At 32.7% G+C, this 16,879-nt stretch overlaps 1 protein-coding gene across 2 annotated transcripts in view; it reads left to right on the top strand.

The window, feature by feature from the left end:
- Gycalpha99B (guanylate cyclase 1 soluble subunit alpha 2) overlaps positions 1–16,879 on the top strand; it is a 108,733-nt gene that overhangs the window by 22,937 nt on the left and 68,917 nt on the right. The window contains exons 1-2 of one of the 2 annotated variants that reach the window (XM_076126105.1): positions 6,606–6,717; positions 12,045–12,318. In XM_076126105.1, the coding sequence (XP_075982220.1) occupies positions 12,124–12,318 (195 nt within the window). In that variant the 5' untranslated portion in view covers positions 6,606–6,717; positions 12,045–12,123. Of the gene's footprint in view, positions 1–6,605; positions 6,718–12,044; positions 12,319–16,879 lie in introns of those variants that run through there. The other variant, XM_076126104.1, reaches the window with a different exon arrangement.

Genomic DNA, 16,879 nt, shown 5'->3' with positions numbered 1-16,879 from the left:
CACACAAATTGACCTGTAAACCAGTACTTAACACAGCCGACCTTTGTCCGTGGTTAATATTCACATTTCTAATTACTCTCGGTCACGAAACGTATGTATTATAATCCTTAAACTTAATTAAAGGTTTTGCACTTTTGTGACGTCACACGTGTGAGTACTGTTGTTAATTTAAACGCGGTTTTAAAGATTTTACATATAGTTCTTGGCTTGTAATTGCGTAATTATACTTTGAGGTAGGCTTCAGCTAATGTTTTGGGATAACAAAGCGCGGATATAACTTTGATTAGATACTATTTACTATCTTATATTACAAGATATTTACTGCTTGATGATCATTCATAATTACCATGACTAACATCAACATAGATAGAAGTGTTTTATGGGTTTATATATAATAATAATTTATTTATTGTATCTCAATAATGCAACATTACAAAATTGAAGCATTCCTGTAAGTTATAAAACACTTGTGATGAGGCTACTTCGCATTTTCCCCTGCAAAGTTAAGATAGGAAAACCTAAGTTATTTTAAAATAACTTATTTATTTTATTTATAGTAAAGTCAAATGTGAACCAAATACGAACCTAGCACTTGGTAAGTTTGTAACCAAGCTTATAAACAAGTGGGATTTATCAGTTTTTTTTCTATTACGACCATGTCATAGTAATCACTAACATGTGGATTAACTTTGATAAGATTACATCGTTTACAAAATGCACTGATTCATTTTGAATACGGTTCGATGTTTATCAGCCTTTTAAATCTGGTTCCCAAGCAATTACTACAAATTACTTGCAGCTGTTTACATTTAAGGGTGACTGAGAATGTAATTGATGCTTATAATGACTACCTAATAAGTATGTAATATACTGTTCGGCCCCCTATAACTTTGTCCTTTGACTAAAAAATTAAGTAATTAAATTGACTTTTGTTTTTTATTTATTTATTTTTTTTATTTATAGTTTTCGTGTTTTTACAAAATGTTTCTTTTGCTCTAGTTCTATTAATCATAGCGTAATATACCATATTTTTTTCAATAAATCGTCAATTTATACAGATATTTTTTTCGGTAAGCCTGCAATTACTAAGTGCGTTCGAAATCACTTTTTAGTTTTATATTATTGGCATGAATTTATGCAGATAAGACTATGTATTAACAGATCGTACCTTTAAACGCGTTGAAAACTAAATCATTCGCGATGATTATATTCATTGAACAGTGTCACGCAATCAATTGACTTCTATTGTGTATTTATCGACAACATTTTGAACTATTCGTCACGCGACCGATAAATATTACGAACGATCCATTGATGGCTATATAATTAAACACCGGACATGGAGCAAAACTCATAGGTACATGTATGTTGAAATTTCGTATAATTTCATCTTTTGTTTTATAAAATTTTCGTTAATATTTATTTTTTAATGCTGCATTAAACTTTACAAAATGCCAGCTTGTTTCGCAAGTTTACATTTTGCCGCAAATATCGATGACAGGATTTAATTTTATCTTTCTACTGCAATCGTGAAATAATTAACATTATTGAAACACTTAAGATCGATGTTCTGACATTCAAGCAGCTAAAGTTCCGTCTGCTTGGCTTGTCAGGGTTATTTCGCAAAATACTATGATACTAGTTATTAATATAAGTACTATGAACTATTCAAAAACAATCCTCTACTATCTCTATTTACAATCTATTTAAACATTGTCTCCAAAAAAGGATCACACTTCCTCTCAAACCTCATTTAAATTCATAACAACGTCCGCTTAAATCATCTAGTGCACCTATAAACTGTCCTCTATTTGACGACCAATTCATTCAAACCAATATCCATCTATACTAATATTAAAAAGCTGAAGAGTTTGTTTGTTGGAACGTGCGAATCTCAGGAACTACTGGTCCGTTTCGAAAAATTCTTTCAGTGTTAGATAACCTATTTATCGAGGAAGGCTATAGGCTACATATGATCATGCTACGACCAACAGGAGCAGAGTACCAGTAAAACATGTAACAAAAACGGAGATAATTATGATCCATTCTCTCTTATGTGACGCAAGCGAAGTTGCGCGGGTCAGCTAGTATTTTATAGGCGATTAGGTAATGTTTACGGCACTCTTCATAGCTGTGAGCAATTGATTAAGTCCAGCTCTGTTTAAACCTCGAATGTTACTTTGGTCTGAGTATTTGTATTGGATGCGGGAGATTATGAGGATGTGGAGTAAATATTGCAATTGGTCCTTCTAGAATATTAAATATTGCATTGCTAGATGTCTTTGCGTAGGAATATAAAATCGGTGAATTTCGTATATATATAGCTATCTCTTAAATTTTGTTCAGGAAGGTTTTCGGTGCCATATGATATTAAAAATCAATTTTTAAGAAAAGCGCAAGGAAACGTTTTAATACAAAATTTTGTCATCTATGGGTTCGTACGCTACGGCTTAGCATATTACAATTTTTATGTTGAATACAATTAGGTACTAATTGAAAGAGGTTCTAGATTTTATTCCTTGTAGCTGTACAATATACATCTGCAATACAATGAGAATTGCTTGAATAATTTGTAGGTCACACGCACGCACTTGATGAGACACCCACACATATGCACACACACCTACACACATAAGTAAACACATGCGTCATGTATGTGTGGGTGAGGTACTCCATTTCACCAACAAGACCCTTCGTTCGCGAGGACTTCAATTCACACACTGTTGACACTCGGCTCCTCAAATAAGGTTGTCAAAAAAGTTTCACAAGTAAACAAAGCCTTATTTCCCTCTTATTGTCCTGAAAATGTGACGAAATAAACCGACTTATTCTACTAGAAAATACGAGAATAGAATTAACTTGATGCGATATTCGGGGCAAAATCATTCTCTAAACAAATTTTATGCTTGAATGGTATAATTTTTTGTTCTTCCATCATTGAATTTTCTACCTTAATGTCATGTGTTATGGTTGAATTTAATTTTGTGGTTTCTGCTGGAGTAAACGGATTGACGCAGATAGGTGGGTATAAAGTAAATTGGTGTTGACAATGTAATTTTCGTTTCATTTGCTTGATCTAGAGTCAGTTAGTCGTGTCGTATATTTAATCGGATGTGTTCCTTTGCCGAGTAATTTACACGCAAAACGTAATGAAATAACTGTAAAGCCAGCCTTCCATTGAGTTGAAAAGATACATTTCTTGTACAATTTATTGAATCGTATTATTCCCACCTTTCCTTTTCAAAAGAAAATTGTATTATTGTGACTTTGGAAGTATGACAGAGTTCGTCTGAATTTCTAACAGTCCGTGTTCTAAGAAAAAAAGTCTTTGGAAATAATAGTTTTGGAACTTATAAAAGTATAGTTATAATACTTTTAGAGATCAGATATTCCTAGAATAAACTAACTGGGATAAAGTTTTTAACTCTGTCCCATCAGACACCTATTCTACTGTTCTAGTTTCTCTTGACTTTATAATGGTTTTTATACTTTCAAATTATTTTTCTTCTGTGAGTTGGCATATACCTACATATATTGTACTACTTATTTAAAAATCCTAGTGAAACCAAATTATGTACGCATCAAAGCAAAACAGTTATTCTTATTACCTAATTAAGTAATTGTTTTTAAGATTATCAATATCTTTGAGGTCATCAAGCAGGATCTCTCTTTAAAATAAGCTATAATATAGACAATGAAACTTCCACTTTCATTAACTAGATATCAACCCATTTCTATACAAAACATCTTTAAGAAGTAACCCGCCATTTCAAGCTCCTTACATGATTAAATAACTCAGCAACAGTACGACACAGAAAGCATTTCATACAAGAAGTTATGAGACCGAATGGATTCTACAATTCATTAGCTTGCAACCTCCAGATGGTGTCTTCATCTTTTGTATTGCGACTGCAAAGCCTCTGAGACTAGTACATATTTTTTATTGTTATTTGTTGAAAGAAATAACTTTTACTGCGCCAGATGGTGTTTGTGTACTTGTATAGAATTCATAAATACTGAAATGTTACGATGTTTCATATCTTTTGTACATGAGATTAGCATTAGTCTGACTATTCCTTTGCTCTATATTTTTAAATATGAGATAGGCAATCTGTCATTGCAGTCCAACTCAACTTTTAATATTTACAAACTGACAATAATAAGCATTGAAGTCTTTCAAAACGCCCACTTCTGACAAAAAAATCTAATCACAAATGCAATCGGCTAGTAACTAGGAAACTCAGTATTGGTGATACAAAACTCAAAACAACTGACATCATCATGACATTTGATGTATAATGATGATGACATTGTCATAATGATGTCAGTTTGTCTTTTAATCTTAAGATACGTAGATGAAATTGGGCATCATCCGTTAAAAGTGGGAAAAGCCTTTATAAAGAGTCACTAAAAGTCACTCAAACTCATAGCAACAGAGAAGCGTTTGACACGACGCAAATTGGAAAACCTATTTAGCATTCCTCGTTACTTAGCTGAAAGAATAAAGGCCTTGAGATACATCAACGTTAGAAGTAAAAAGTTCACATTGTCTGTCTAGATGACCTATTTCCAAAAATAACGGGCCTACCCGCGGTACAGAACTTAGACTGGAATCTGGGTCGCATTTTGTCACTAACGTTTGCCAAAATCAATATTGTATATTAAATTTCAGTTTTGATTGCTTCGTTCGATAGAATCGGAATTGGAAGCTGTGATGAGATATTGTTCGAACAGATGTATTTAAATTTTTATGATTTGCGATGTAATCGTCGTTTAGGAATATACTATAAATTCTATAGATAGAATAGAATATATTAATGAACCAAGTGCCGTTGATTATTACAATAAAATGATCATTAAGTAGATGAAGGCGCCCAAAGCTAGTTGCGCTCACCGTTCAGTAAACGATCTGTGGGTTAAGCTAACCTTGGCGCGGTCATTCCATAGATGGGTGACCGCATAGTGGTATTTGAACTGGGCGTCTCCGTGCTTCGGAGGGCACGTTAAAAGTCGGTCCCGGCTGTTGTCAATTAAGATAATAGTCGTTAAGCCACGTCAAAGGCCTTCGGGCGGCTTGAACAACTTTGACACTAGGTTGGCCACTAACCATTCGATGAGAGAGAGAGAGAGTAGATGAAGGTCTATCCAAGATTGGACAAAGATTTTACTCCAGAAGGTTTTTAGTCTGAGAGCAAAATAATATAAGACCAATACTTTCCAAAGAGAATTGGTCAACTAACAGTTGGATCAATGATACAAGGAAAATAGGCCAATGTGGATTAGATTAGTATAGGATTGAGGAAAGTGGCATCAGCAAAAAAAGGTTCTTGCTGAGCATTGATTATGCTGCAAATGACAAAGTGTCCTTCTGAGATCAAGATGTTTTTATAGGGATTGCTTTTTTTATTATTTTGATGGTGTATGATGGGAAAATCTCATGATCTTAGATTTTACCAATAAACATGCCTTTTTAAATATTAAGACTTAAAGTTAAACCAGTAACAACTTACTTCTGCATTCATGAATATTCTCACTACATTTTTTTTCTGGTATTTAAAACATTTTTATTCTTTGGAGAACGAATGAGTGAAAGAAAAATTAATATCAACTTAGAAATTTAACTTTTTTTAAATTGTAGTCTATTTTGTATTGTTTAGCAAAATGTTCCTCTTTTAAACTAGGATACTAATAATATGCGTGAAATTGAGAGCATGCACGTGGAACAAGCTTATATGCATGGCCAAATTTTCCCAACTCTGAAAATAACTTTACAGAAGGGGAGTTTTTAATATACATGATGATTTGTCACAGTCCACGTGTCCCTGTACCGAAATAGCACACCTCTATATTGAACATTACCATATTTACTTGTCACTTGACAATTAAACTTACTGAAATATAATTATCTAAAAAATTACAAAAGCACAAATAGTTGAGCAGAAATCTATAAAATAATCGATACTACTAAACTAATTTGAAGTGGTCTGAGATCACCTCCTTGTACTGCACCCAAAGGTAATTAAGGAAGGCTTTTGATTTCATTTAATATCGATTCATTAAGTGCTTTTTGATGTCTGATAATATTCATAAAACAAAAATTGCGTACAGTCAACTTTAGTAAAAGTCCAGGACTATTTTAAACAATTTTGACTGCCTCCGTGGCGCAGTGGTTTAGGTCGCCACGCCGATACCACTGCAACGGGAGGTCGTGGGTTCGATTCCCACACGGGACAATTATTTGTGCGATCCACAAATAATTGTTTCGGGTCTGGTTGTGCTTTGTGTCCGTTGTTTGTATGTTTGTAAAAGTCCCCGCGACACAAGAGCAATTCTTAGTGCGGGAGTTGTCTTTAAAAAATTAAAAAAAATCATTTTATTCTTCTAAACACTAAAATTAAACTAGCTATGAATTGTAACTCGTAATTACCAACCAATTCTCTGAACACATTTCAAAATACGTCAGTTAAGTAGAGATATCGTCACTGCTTCATTCTAGTGCTAGCAGAGCCTTAAACACACAGTCAGTTAATATTCCCATTAGATACCAACTAACAATAATTTCAACTGTTTGTGTTGCAATGGAGTTACGAGAGTACGGAACATTTCGAATGCAGTGAAGTTTAGTTTGTCGTTGTTAGAAAGATATTGCTGTTTTAGATGCTATGTCGCTTTAGTGTGTGTTGCAATATGTTCGGAGTGTAATTGTGCAGTTATTTTGTAAGTAAAACTGTTCTTTAAGTTATGTGTGTAAGTTACTTGCGTTTGTGAACATCAAGTTGTAATATTAAGAAGTAAAAATATCATTGAAGTTAACGTACGTTTGTATAACTATTTAATGTGAATGTTACTATTTAGCACGGAGAAATTTCTCTGCTTCTTAGCATTTTTAAATTATCGTGGATTCTTTTTTTGTAAGATTGTGTTGAAATCAGCGGCATGGGAGTATTACATACGCCTACGAGTGTTTAAGATCGAAGTTGGTTTCCAGTACAATGATTTTTATCCTAATAATATTACATTAGCCTCGTTATCACTAAAATATAAAGATGATCATTATAAAAAGAACGCAATGAAACTCCAGTCAGACATTAAACAATAATATAACATATCTGAATTCAAGATCTGATATGTGTATTAAGAAATGAATAATATTTATCTGTAGGTTTTCTGAATCAAAATGTTATGAGCAAACATATCGTAATGTTATGATATATCGTATATTCATGTGCTAACAAGCTATACATCAATATTTGGTCCGTTTCGTATTGGTATAAGTTGTAAACAGTATTAATCTTTGGCAGACTAATAACATATTCTTCTGCATGTTTTTTTTGTCTGGTCTTCAAAAATTTTTGTGAAGATTATTTATAACACGAATCAAAAGATTTCTATAGGTTTAGTTTATTTATTACCACATTATTTGTTTATGTTTTTTTACTGTAGAGGTCAATCTAACGTCTATGACGTTCAAGCCATCCAAAAGGCTATCGCCATGACTTGGCTTAACGACTGTTACTTTAATAGGCAACAACCAGGACCGACTTTTTTACGTGTCCTCCAAAACACAGCAACGCTTAGTTTAAATACCACTGCGCGATCAGCCATCTTTTAAATAACCACGCCAACGATTGCTTAACCCGCAGATGGTTTACCGGCCGGTGAGCCCAACTGGTTATGGGCACGTTATAGGTAAAATAATTACTTATTAATATAAAAAGATTTAAGTGACTCAACACCTAATACAAATCATGTTACACAAACAGCCGTTTCAAATATTAGCATATTATTATCTTTGTATTAGGTCGGAGAAAAAGTCTTTTCGCATTATAGTATGTATGAACTTGTAATAAAATCTCTTTGGCTTCAAGAATCACAAAAGAGTACAGGGTTCATTAGGTTTCTTTCAGTGAGCTCGTGAGGTACCCAAAAATCAAGCTTTTTTGTGTAGAGAAAAGATTTTATTACAAGTTTATACATACTATAATGCGAAAAGACTTTTTCTCCGACCTAATATAAAGTTTCACATCATACAACACTCATTTGACGCGATGATTGTAAAGCGAGTGACGTGAAACGAGCCATACAGCTGGTTTCCGCAGCGACCGCAGTCAATCTGCTTGTCGGGTTTGTTTGAAATGTAGTGCGACGAAAGCGATACATTTCCTGAAATTGTATCGTAAATTTTAACACCAGACAAGTTTAATTTTGACTTCTATTATTCAGAAGTTTGAAATCTTACCAGTTAAACCACGGCGTTGTTTTCACTAACCATAGCCTATGTTTTAAACTCTAGGTAATAATTTAGGTCTTTAATGAAAATCAACTTTTGGGCATTTTGCATTTGTAACGAAATGAACGAAGCAAAAGCAATTTGTAGAAGCTGTAAAAGCTAGCGTTCCTCGATCTTTGCTTACTCCCATGCACATAATTGTTTTTATGCCTTATGTATTATGATTTTTGTTCATCATGAATAAATTTTATATGATTTGAGGTCAATTTAGTGGCTCTAACTTATTTGAAGGAACTTGAAAGCTTCTGATACATTAAAAAGGCCGAATTAAACATAGGGTGGCATCTAGTTTTCCTCATTCCGATTGTATTTCGAATATAAATTGGTTGCAAAGTGCGATAAATATAGCAGGAAATTCGATTCACGATGTAATAAAAAAGTTAACATTATCTATAAGTGTATTTGTTCGTGTATTATCTGTTATCTAATGTGTATCGGAGCGGTCAAGGACTCAACGGGAAACAAATTACGATTATTTATCGCAACTGTTCATTGAATGGAACATGTGTTTGTGTTAGGTAGCCTTTAGGTTGGCTTGATTGCAATTGATTAGAGAATTATCAAAGTTCTATGGTCCAGGTCCCGTTGTTTGATTACGTCGATGTCAATAGCGTAGTGGCCAAAGCGGTGCATTGCTTTACAAGCGTAGGTTTGGTTATCACACGAAACTTAATATACATATTAGTCATCAGACTAGCCTTTCTTCCAACTATGATGGATTCGACTTGAAGTGTCACCGGATGTATTAAAGTACTTGGACGGATTAAACTACATTCAGCATTCGAATACACACAATATTTTACATGTAGCGAACTCAAAGGCTGTGTAATAAGTGTCAATATTTGACCTAAATTAATAAATATTATTGATTTCTAAAAAGTTCAAAATCATACATGACTACCTAAAACCGCGTCTTCTGTCGTCTAATAATACTTCTACACAAAAGCATTTAAACTTCAAGGAACTTAAACGATATCTGCGGAACATCATAATAAGTAAACTAACATTCACATCAAAGTTAGAAATTATCTTCTACGAAACTTCACATAAATCATTTTGGTAAGCGGTATACGATCTTATGAATAGACCCGGCTCTATTTCGAAGAATTGGTAACATACTCGTTGATTTACACGTATAAGTAGTTGATATACATTGTATAAAACTGAGTATTTTGTTATGAACCGGGGTGTTTTTTATAATTAAGGCTGCTGTAAGAAAAAAAGTTAAGTTGGTTTAGTTAATTTGTGTTTTGTGCTTAACACTGATACAAAGTTACGCTTTACGCTAGATTTATGAATGGGTTACTTGGTATTTCTGTCTGAAATTAGGTATCGTAGATAAGAGTAACAAATCAGACCACTGAAAAATAGAAACAGACAAAAATATTATCGGAATTCCGTACGTTGGAATTTCGTGACTAACGTTTAAGTAGAGACTTTAATTTTACTAGACGTGAGTAAAACTTACAAATAAAATGTAAATTCTTATTTTCCAGAAAAGAAACACAATATTTCCAAGTGTAAATAATTATTTTAAGCACTTTAACCCCACATAAGTTATGTGTGTGATGCCCAATACTCGAGAACCCCAAAACTATTCTCAAGCTGAAAAACATCTATCTGATAAAAGTCCAGATCTCTAATAAACATAGTCGGCAACACGTATGTATATCCAGTCAATTTTCTTTACGTGCCCATTTATTTTTATATGATGTAATCAAGTGGTACTCCAATTTTATGGAGATTATCACGGGATAAGGGGGATTTTCTTTTCATTTCGCTTTGTCTTTGCCTCATTGGTTCCTTTGAGCGTTATAGGGAATGCGTTTTATATGGAAAATGTAGATCAATTTGTAAAGCGTGAAGCAAATTGGGTCTGGTTTAAAAATGTTATATTATCGTAATATTTTAGAATAATATGATTCTTTTATTTTGCAGTTAATTTTAACATAGTTTTTTTTTATTTACCCAACTATTAAGCCATTTCTTAAGTGTTTATTGCCCTATTTTATTTCTTTGAAAAAGTTTTGTTTTTATATAGGAAATTATAAAAAAACCGCCTCAAAATTGTTGATCTCTTCAAAACATGTCAATAGTAATTACACATTATAAAAACTAATTTTATCACTTTTCTATATTTTATTAACTTACACACTAATAATTAATTACTTTCAAATCTCTAGAACTAACTTCTGAATTATAATTAACAAAATAACTTCATCACTAACATCGTATAGCAAAATCAATTCCACCTTAAAAACTCCATTAATTTCACACATCTATTAACAAATTGAAAACGTCTGAACCCATTTCAGATTACAAGTAATACTTCATAAAAGTGGGTAGACGTATAAATTCCTGGGCGGTTCCGCGACGGTCTCTAATGGCTTTCCTATCCATTTAACGACGCAATAATCTCCAAATTAAACTCATTCTGGTATAAATAAAACTTTATATATTCGCTTATGAGAAGCTCGTTTTAAATCAACCATTTTGCTCATATAAATTGCGAGGAGAAAACGAATCGAAATTATATTATTTTGAGTAAAATGATTTGTTTTATCAGTTGAAACGTTTAATGAAACCATTCAATTAGTTGTTAGAATACGATTTATTTTATTAAAATAATATAAGAGATAGTTTAAATAAACAGCTTAAATAAGTAGAAACTCTTTATCTGTTAGTTGAATATGTCACACATAAAAATGAATCGCCAAATGTGTTACTAAGCGCAATACTCAAAAGCGGTTCAACCATTTCTATTTATTGTTTTTGCAAAATCATCTTTAAGTCACGGGAAAGGTTTTTATTGAGAGAAAAATCAGGAACAGAGCTGCGCGGGTCATCTAGTAAATGTAGATGAAGTTAAAAACATTTTAAAACAATAGATATACAGTCACGTAGATACAATTAAGTGTCGTATTAGAGATATCAAAAAGTTGTATTGCAGACTCGAGTTAACTCTTTCCAAAAATAATTATTTTTAGAAGCATAATAACAAAGAGGCCGAAATAACACAAATTCCATTCACTGCCTATAAATACTCGTAAACATAATAACATTCATTCATAATCCATACGGCACTACGAAATGCCTATCCTTCCAAGTAGTTCGATATTGTCTAATGTAACAATGGAACGTTTTGCTCTGTTTCACACACACCCGATTATTCTAGCTTTGAACATTCCTCTTTGATAACCAAGAAATGGGAAAGCGTTACTGAAATTGTTTACCCTACTTACCGAACCTCTGATATTTTGGTATTGCGGTCTATTATGTTGTTTGAACACATAAAAGGTCTGTCTGTTCCACGTTTAATAATTTTCTGGTCATTCGAGGAATTTTATGTACTGTTTTTGTTCTGAGTAACAAGTATTGTAGTAGTTTATTTTATAACGTAACCTCTGAGAATATGTTTCTACGATTATACCGTTTCATATATTAAACTGAATAAACACTGCATATTTTAATTAAATGACATTAGAAGCATATATCAACGAATAGATGATTTTACGAATAGCAAAATATATTGCGTCTCATAAGAAATATGAAAAAAACATTTCTCACCCATTCCCAGTGATATATACATTGATGCAACAATATAGGTAACACTTAACAATTGAACTATATAAGTAACACTTGATAATGGATATTTAATTCATTATCAAGTATTCTATATCATTATCATACATATTTAAACTATTCACTGCTTAAAGAACTATATTTTTAATCAAATTGTTTTTATTTGTTCCAGATTACTCCAAACCTTCAACTTGGAAGTGCTCACCCCTAGTGTTCTTTTCATCCACAACCCAATGACTTGAACCCTCAAAATGACGTGTCCATTCCGTCGCGCGTCTTCCCAGCAGCAGTTTGCCAATGGCAGTGGTTCCAGTGGCAAAAAGCCGGAGTTCCGCTCCAGACAGTCCTCGGTCCACCTCCCAGGACCTGAGGAAGAGGACGGAGAGAGGAACACTTTAACATTGAAGAACTTGAGCGAAGCCCTTCAACTTCTAACGGCACCTTCGGTGAGTGTTCGTGTTTTATTTTTAAACCTACTTTGTGTGAAGTTGGAGCAATTTTTCGCCTCGGAATTGAAGTGTTTTGTATTAGTACAGCTATAGAGGTGGTACTTTATCGAATAATTTTATATTGTTGAATTGAATATGGCAAAATTTATGATCATCTTAAGTACAAAAGGATAAATGGATGCATAAAAAATAACACAATGATTCGCATTTTTTTGTGACGATTGCAACTTCGGCGCCGAAACGCGTTTGTAATTAGGAAAAAATCAAGTAAAAACTATTATAGTTAGTTATTTGAAATTCAAAATAAATAATAAACGTTTTAAAAAGAAGCTACAGAAAAATCTTTATTCATTTACACTCGAAGAAGGTGTTGAGCCATTTTTATTGCGTTCCTATCTATCATTCTATTACCTACTTTATCATAAAGGGTTAAGACTGAATTTTGATAGATCGCTCTTCAAAAGTATATCGGTCTTAGGCTCAGCTGACGATATTTCTTTATTGGATCTCAAACTTTATTTTAGACTTTACTCATATGATTTAAGGTTCAATTTGCATCGCCTTTAAGACATTGAAGAAATATATTGACGCTTAAGCGCTAAAACGGGATTGCAGCTGTGAACTTGGTTCTACTTATCATTAGAAAATAAACTTTATGTAGTTTGAATAAGATTGTTTTTAGTGTAAATGTAGTTTGAACGATTAAAGGAACTTCAACCATTAATATTGTACGGTACGTAAGAGCGTAAGTTTGGTTCCGTAGGCGGTTTAAATATTTTATTGGCAGTTAGCAGTTGTTAAATCAATTGAAAAGTTTCAGGCATTGACAGAAGTGGTTTGAAGTCGACGTGTGAATTAGGTGAAAACAGCTGCTATTTTATGTGCTTGTTATTGAAGAGATGGCAAAGATAATAATTTATTTATACGAATGAAACACCGAACCACAATGATGATTTCTGCATAGATTGATTGAGTAACAAATTTTAATGCAGATAGTTGTTAAATTAATTATAAAAAAATGATGTTAAAAAGTTTTTTAAAATTATCTTCTATCTATATCTGTTTAATGAATTATAAGAAAAATAAAAAACAGATAGGTATTATTTGCCTTCTCGAACAAATCAAATGTGAATTTTACTAAGTAGAAACTTAAGTGTAGGCGCATAATAACACCATGCTTCTCTATAAAATTTACCACTTCGCAGCTTTCATACCATGACTTACTGCATACTTTTTTGAATTTAAGTCAAAAATATTATCTATATAATCCAATATAAAAAGACAAATAATACCCTCTATACATCTATTAATTATTTCCTTTCTCAACCCTTCAAGCAAGACCACCACACACAAATTGGCGCGCTTTATATTAGTCTCATAAAACATATTACCGATCGTTATTTGAAAACATATACGCCAAATGGCACTTTTAATGTCATCATTGAATTTTATGCGCACTTAAAATTCAATATACGTTCTTACGATGTGGAAGTGTAGACTGAAGGCCGTTTAATTTTGTATAGTATGTGTATGCTCATTCACGCATGATATAGAAATGGTGAAGAAATTTATTTCGATGGTGCTTTGTTTGATGGAGTAAAAAATAACTATGCGTTTCGAAATGTAGGTAAAAGTTTTTCAATGTAATTAAATTAGTAGTCTTAGTTTTATGTTATTAAGTATGAACCAATTTCTATGGATTAATCAAAGTGCCCTATTAAATTACATGTCACTGATATTTCGGGCTTTAAAATTGAATACAGCAAGATAGGAAAATATGAAAATATTCTCATTAATTTTTTCACGGTCTAGTTTCAGGCTGAGCTGAATATTGGCTGGTTTATTTCTATATGTTTTTTTTGTTTTCTTCTTTATGTATGCCTAAATGTTCTGCCAGAAAATAATCCTTTCTGCCATAAGTATTTAGACAATAATTAATATTGACTATTATATAACAACACATTTATTCGTTATTTACCACTACAGTACTTTAAATAAATGTCCATATTAATGCCCCTCAATCATTTAAATGGGAAATAATGTCACAAAGCGCTTTGCTAGAAAATATTCCCTGTTATTAAGTTCTACAGGATCATTAGAAACGCTTCCTATGACGTACCAGGGGTTTTAATTAAAAATGATTATGATAGGCGTGACGTTGAGAAATGAAGTGCCAAGGAAATATCTTTTACTTATTGGAAACTTATGATTCTGAATCATTTTATTGTGCTTAGTATTCAGAAAAGTCCAGAAGTTAATGTATATTGCTATAGGAATTGTGTGATTAAGATTGTGCTAATCAACAATTACGAATAACTGAACTGATGACGAAAAACTGCGGAATGTCTGCACATTCTTCTTCTTATCGTATGGTTAGTGGTCAACCTAGTGTCAAAGTTGTTCAAGCCGCCCAAAGGTATTTTACGTCGGCACATTATCAAAATCAAAATCAAATCATTCATTCATTTAGGTCAAATATTGACACTTATGATAGTCGTTACAATTACTGAATCTAGCACTAGCTCGAGCCTTATGAGAAGAGCTAGCAAGAAACTCACGGCCAATTAAGTATGAGGCATCTTAATTTTTATCTACATAGCCTACGACTGCGGTTTCACATGCGTGGGTTTATTTACAGCAAAGTGCTTTTGACCTTTCTATGCTGGGATATTGTCTACATTGGAAAATTTTATCTAGAGCATATCGAAGGACAAATGAACAAACACGTTTATATATTTTTAGACCGTGGCTTAGAATCTTATCGCGGGGATTTCACAAAGTATCAGTAGGAAAAGATATTTGTGGGTCACAGAAATATTTTGAGACAACACAGTCGAAAACTATTGCCGCTACGGAAGTACGGAATAGCAAAAGAAATGTACATTCATTATTATTAATTTAGTACGGTTAGTAACAAGCCCAATTAATCCGTTTTCCTTAACTAGATTTAAACAATAAGCTATATCAAATAGATTTAATTTCTCTTTCCAATGAACAACGTAACTTTTCAACATGAAATTAGTTTTCCAATTACGTTGTTTGGAATTGTAATAGTTATCAGTCTTTCCAGGTATCAAATTTAACAAACTTTGATACAATAATTAAGAAAAATTTGAACCTTCACTTTTGATGTGAAATTACTAGGAAATATTTTGCCGGGAGTTTAGTTTTGAATTATTCAGTTTATTATCATTTATTTTGATTACAAGCTTTATTTACTTGTATAGTGGAATGGTTAATATAGTCGTTATGTTAGTTACGAGTTAGTTACATAAAGTTAATATAACTGTGAATATGATCCTGTGTTAGTTTCTGCTGGTCACGAGATTTTGAGTGTGATTCCCGGCTTAGGCCCAATATTTTTATTTATTTTACAGTTTCTGCTGTATGTTTGGTCTTACTTGATGATTAAAACCATTGTAAATCATCAAACAAGCCCAGTTATGGAGAACGTGACAATTATCGTTCTCTTCTACATGGTAACACGCAAATGTTTTTCTTTCTAGCTTAGAAAGAACCTAACTTATAGCAGCCTACCTTATAAATAGCTTGTTACATACCAAACAAGAATATACTTTACTTATAAATGTGTTATATACAATTATACAAAATGTTGTGCAGCTGAAACATTTTGATACACGGTCAGGCTTCGCAAATGAACTTCAATTATGAATGTTATGACCTACGGCTGCCGGGAGCCTTAATTGGATTTGTGATTGGTGTAAAGTAAGGTTATAAAATTGAAGATCCCTGTTAATTATTTCAATTTATGAAGGCTTAGTTAATACTAGATGGTTTTCGGAAGGGTGTTTAGTGCTAAGTTATCACCTGCTACGGGGACTAGAGTATTAATGTTGATTAGTTATTCTGAACCGATCGTAAATCGCTGCTACGTTATTTTACGTACAATAGGAAATTATTAATGATTATTTATAAAGATTGTCTAAATATTGAAATAATGCTGTTTGTTAGTTATTGTCTAATGACTAGGCAAGGGCTTACTTCAGGGCTCACTTCTTAAACCGTGCTGAAATCTATGCACAGTTTTAGCACGGTTTAATTAAGCTGTTTTCACGTCGCTTTCATTTTGCCGTAATAACATAAAATAATCATTTCTAACAATACACTCATTGCTTATGTCTAACAATACACTCATTTCGTATAGTTCATTGGTTATTTACATAGAAGGCTCTTACTAATGCCACTCAGATATCGGCATTTAAACAACTATATTCTGTTTGAGTCTCATTTGCAACAAATTAGGAAATTCACATGTAAATTTAACACCAATAGACCGCAATATATCAGACTCATTCCCAATTTGCAGTTACGCGTTTAAAATCAACCGATTAAGCCGTGACTAGGGTAATTAATGTTCGTAATACACGTGGCTATCGTGAATAGGGTTAACCGTGAACAGGGAATAGAGGTGTTTCCAGGGAAACAAAAGAGATTCTAGTTAGTCCATCAAACAGCTAAGAAAAAACTTTTTTTTTGGAGTAATGGTAACTAAGTCGAAGAGCATTACAGTTATGAAGTGCATTGTAATGCGCAATGT

Source organism: Anticarsia gemmatalis, chromosome 18 (genome assembly GCF_050436995.1).
Source record: "Anticarsia gemmatalis isolate Benzon Research Colony breed Stoneville strain chromosome 18, ilAntGemm2 primary, whole genome shotgun sequence".
Classification (NCBI taxonomy): domain Eukaryota; kingdom Metazoa; phylum Arthropoda; class Insecta; order Lepidoptera; family Erebidae; genus Anticarsia; species Anticarsia gemmatalis.
This window is presented reverse-complemented; position numbering and strand designations above follow the sequence as displayed.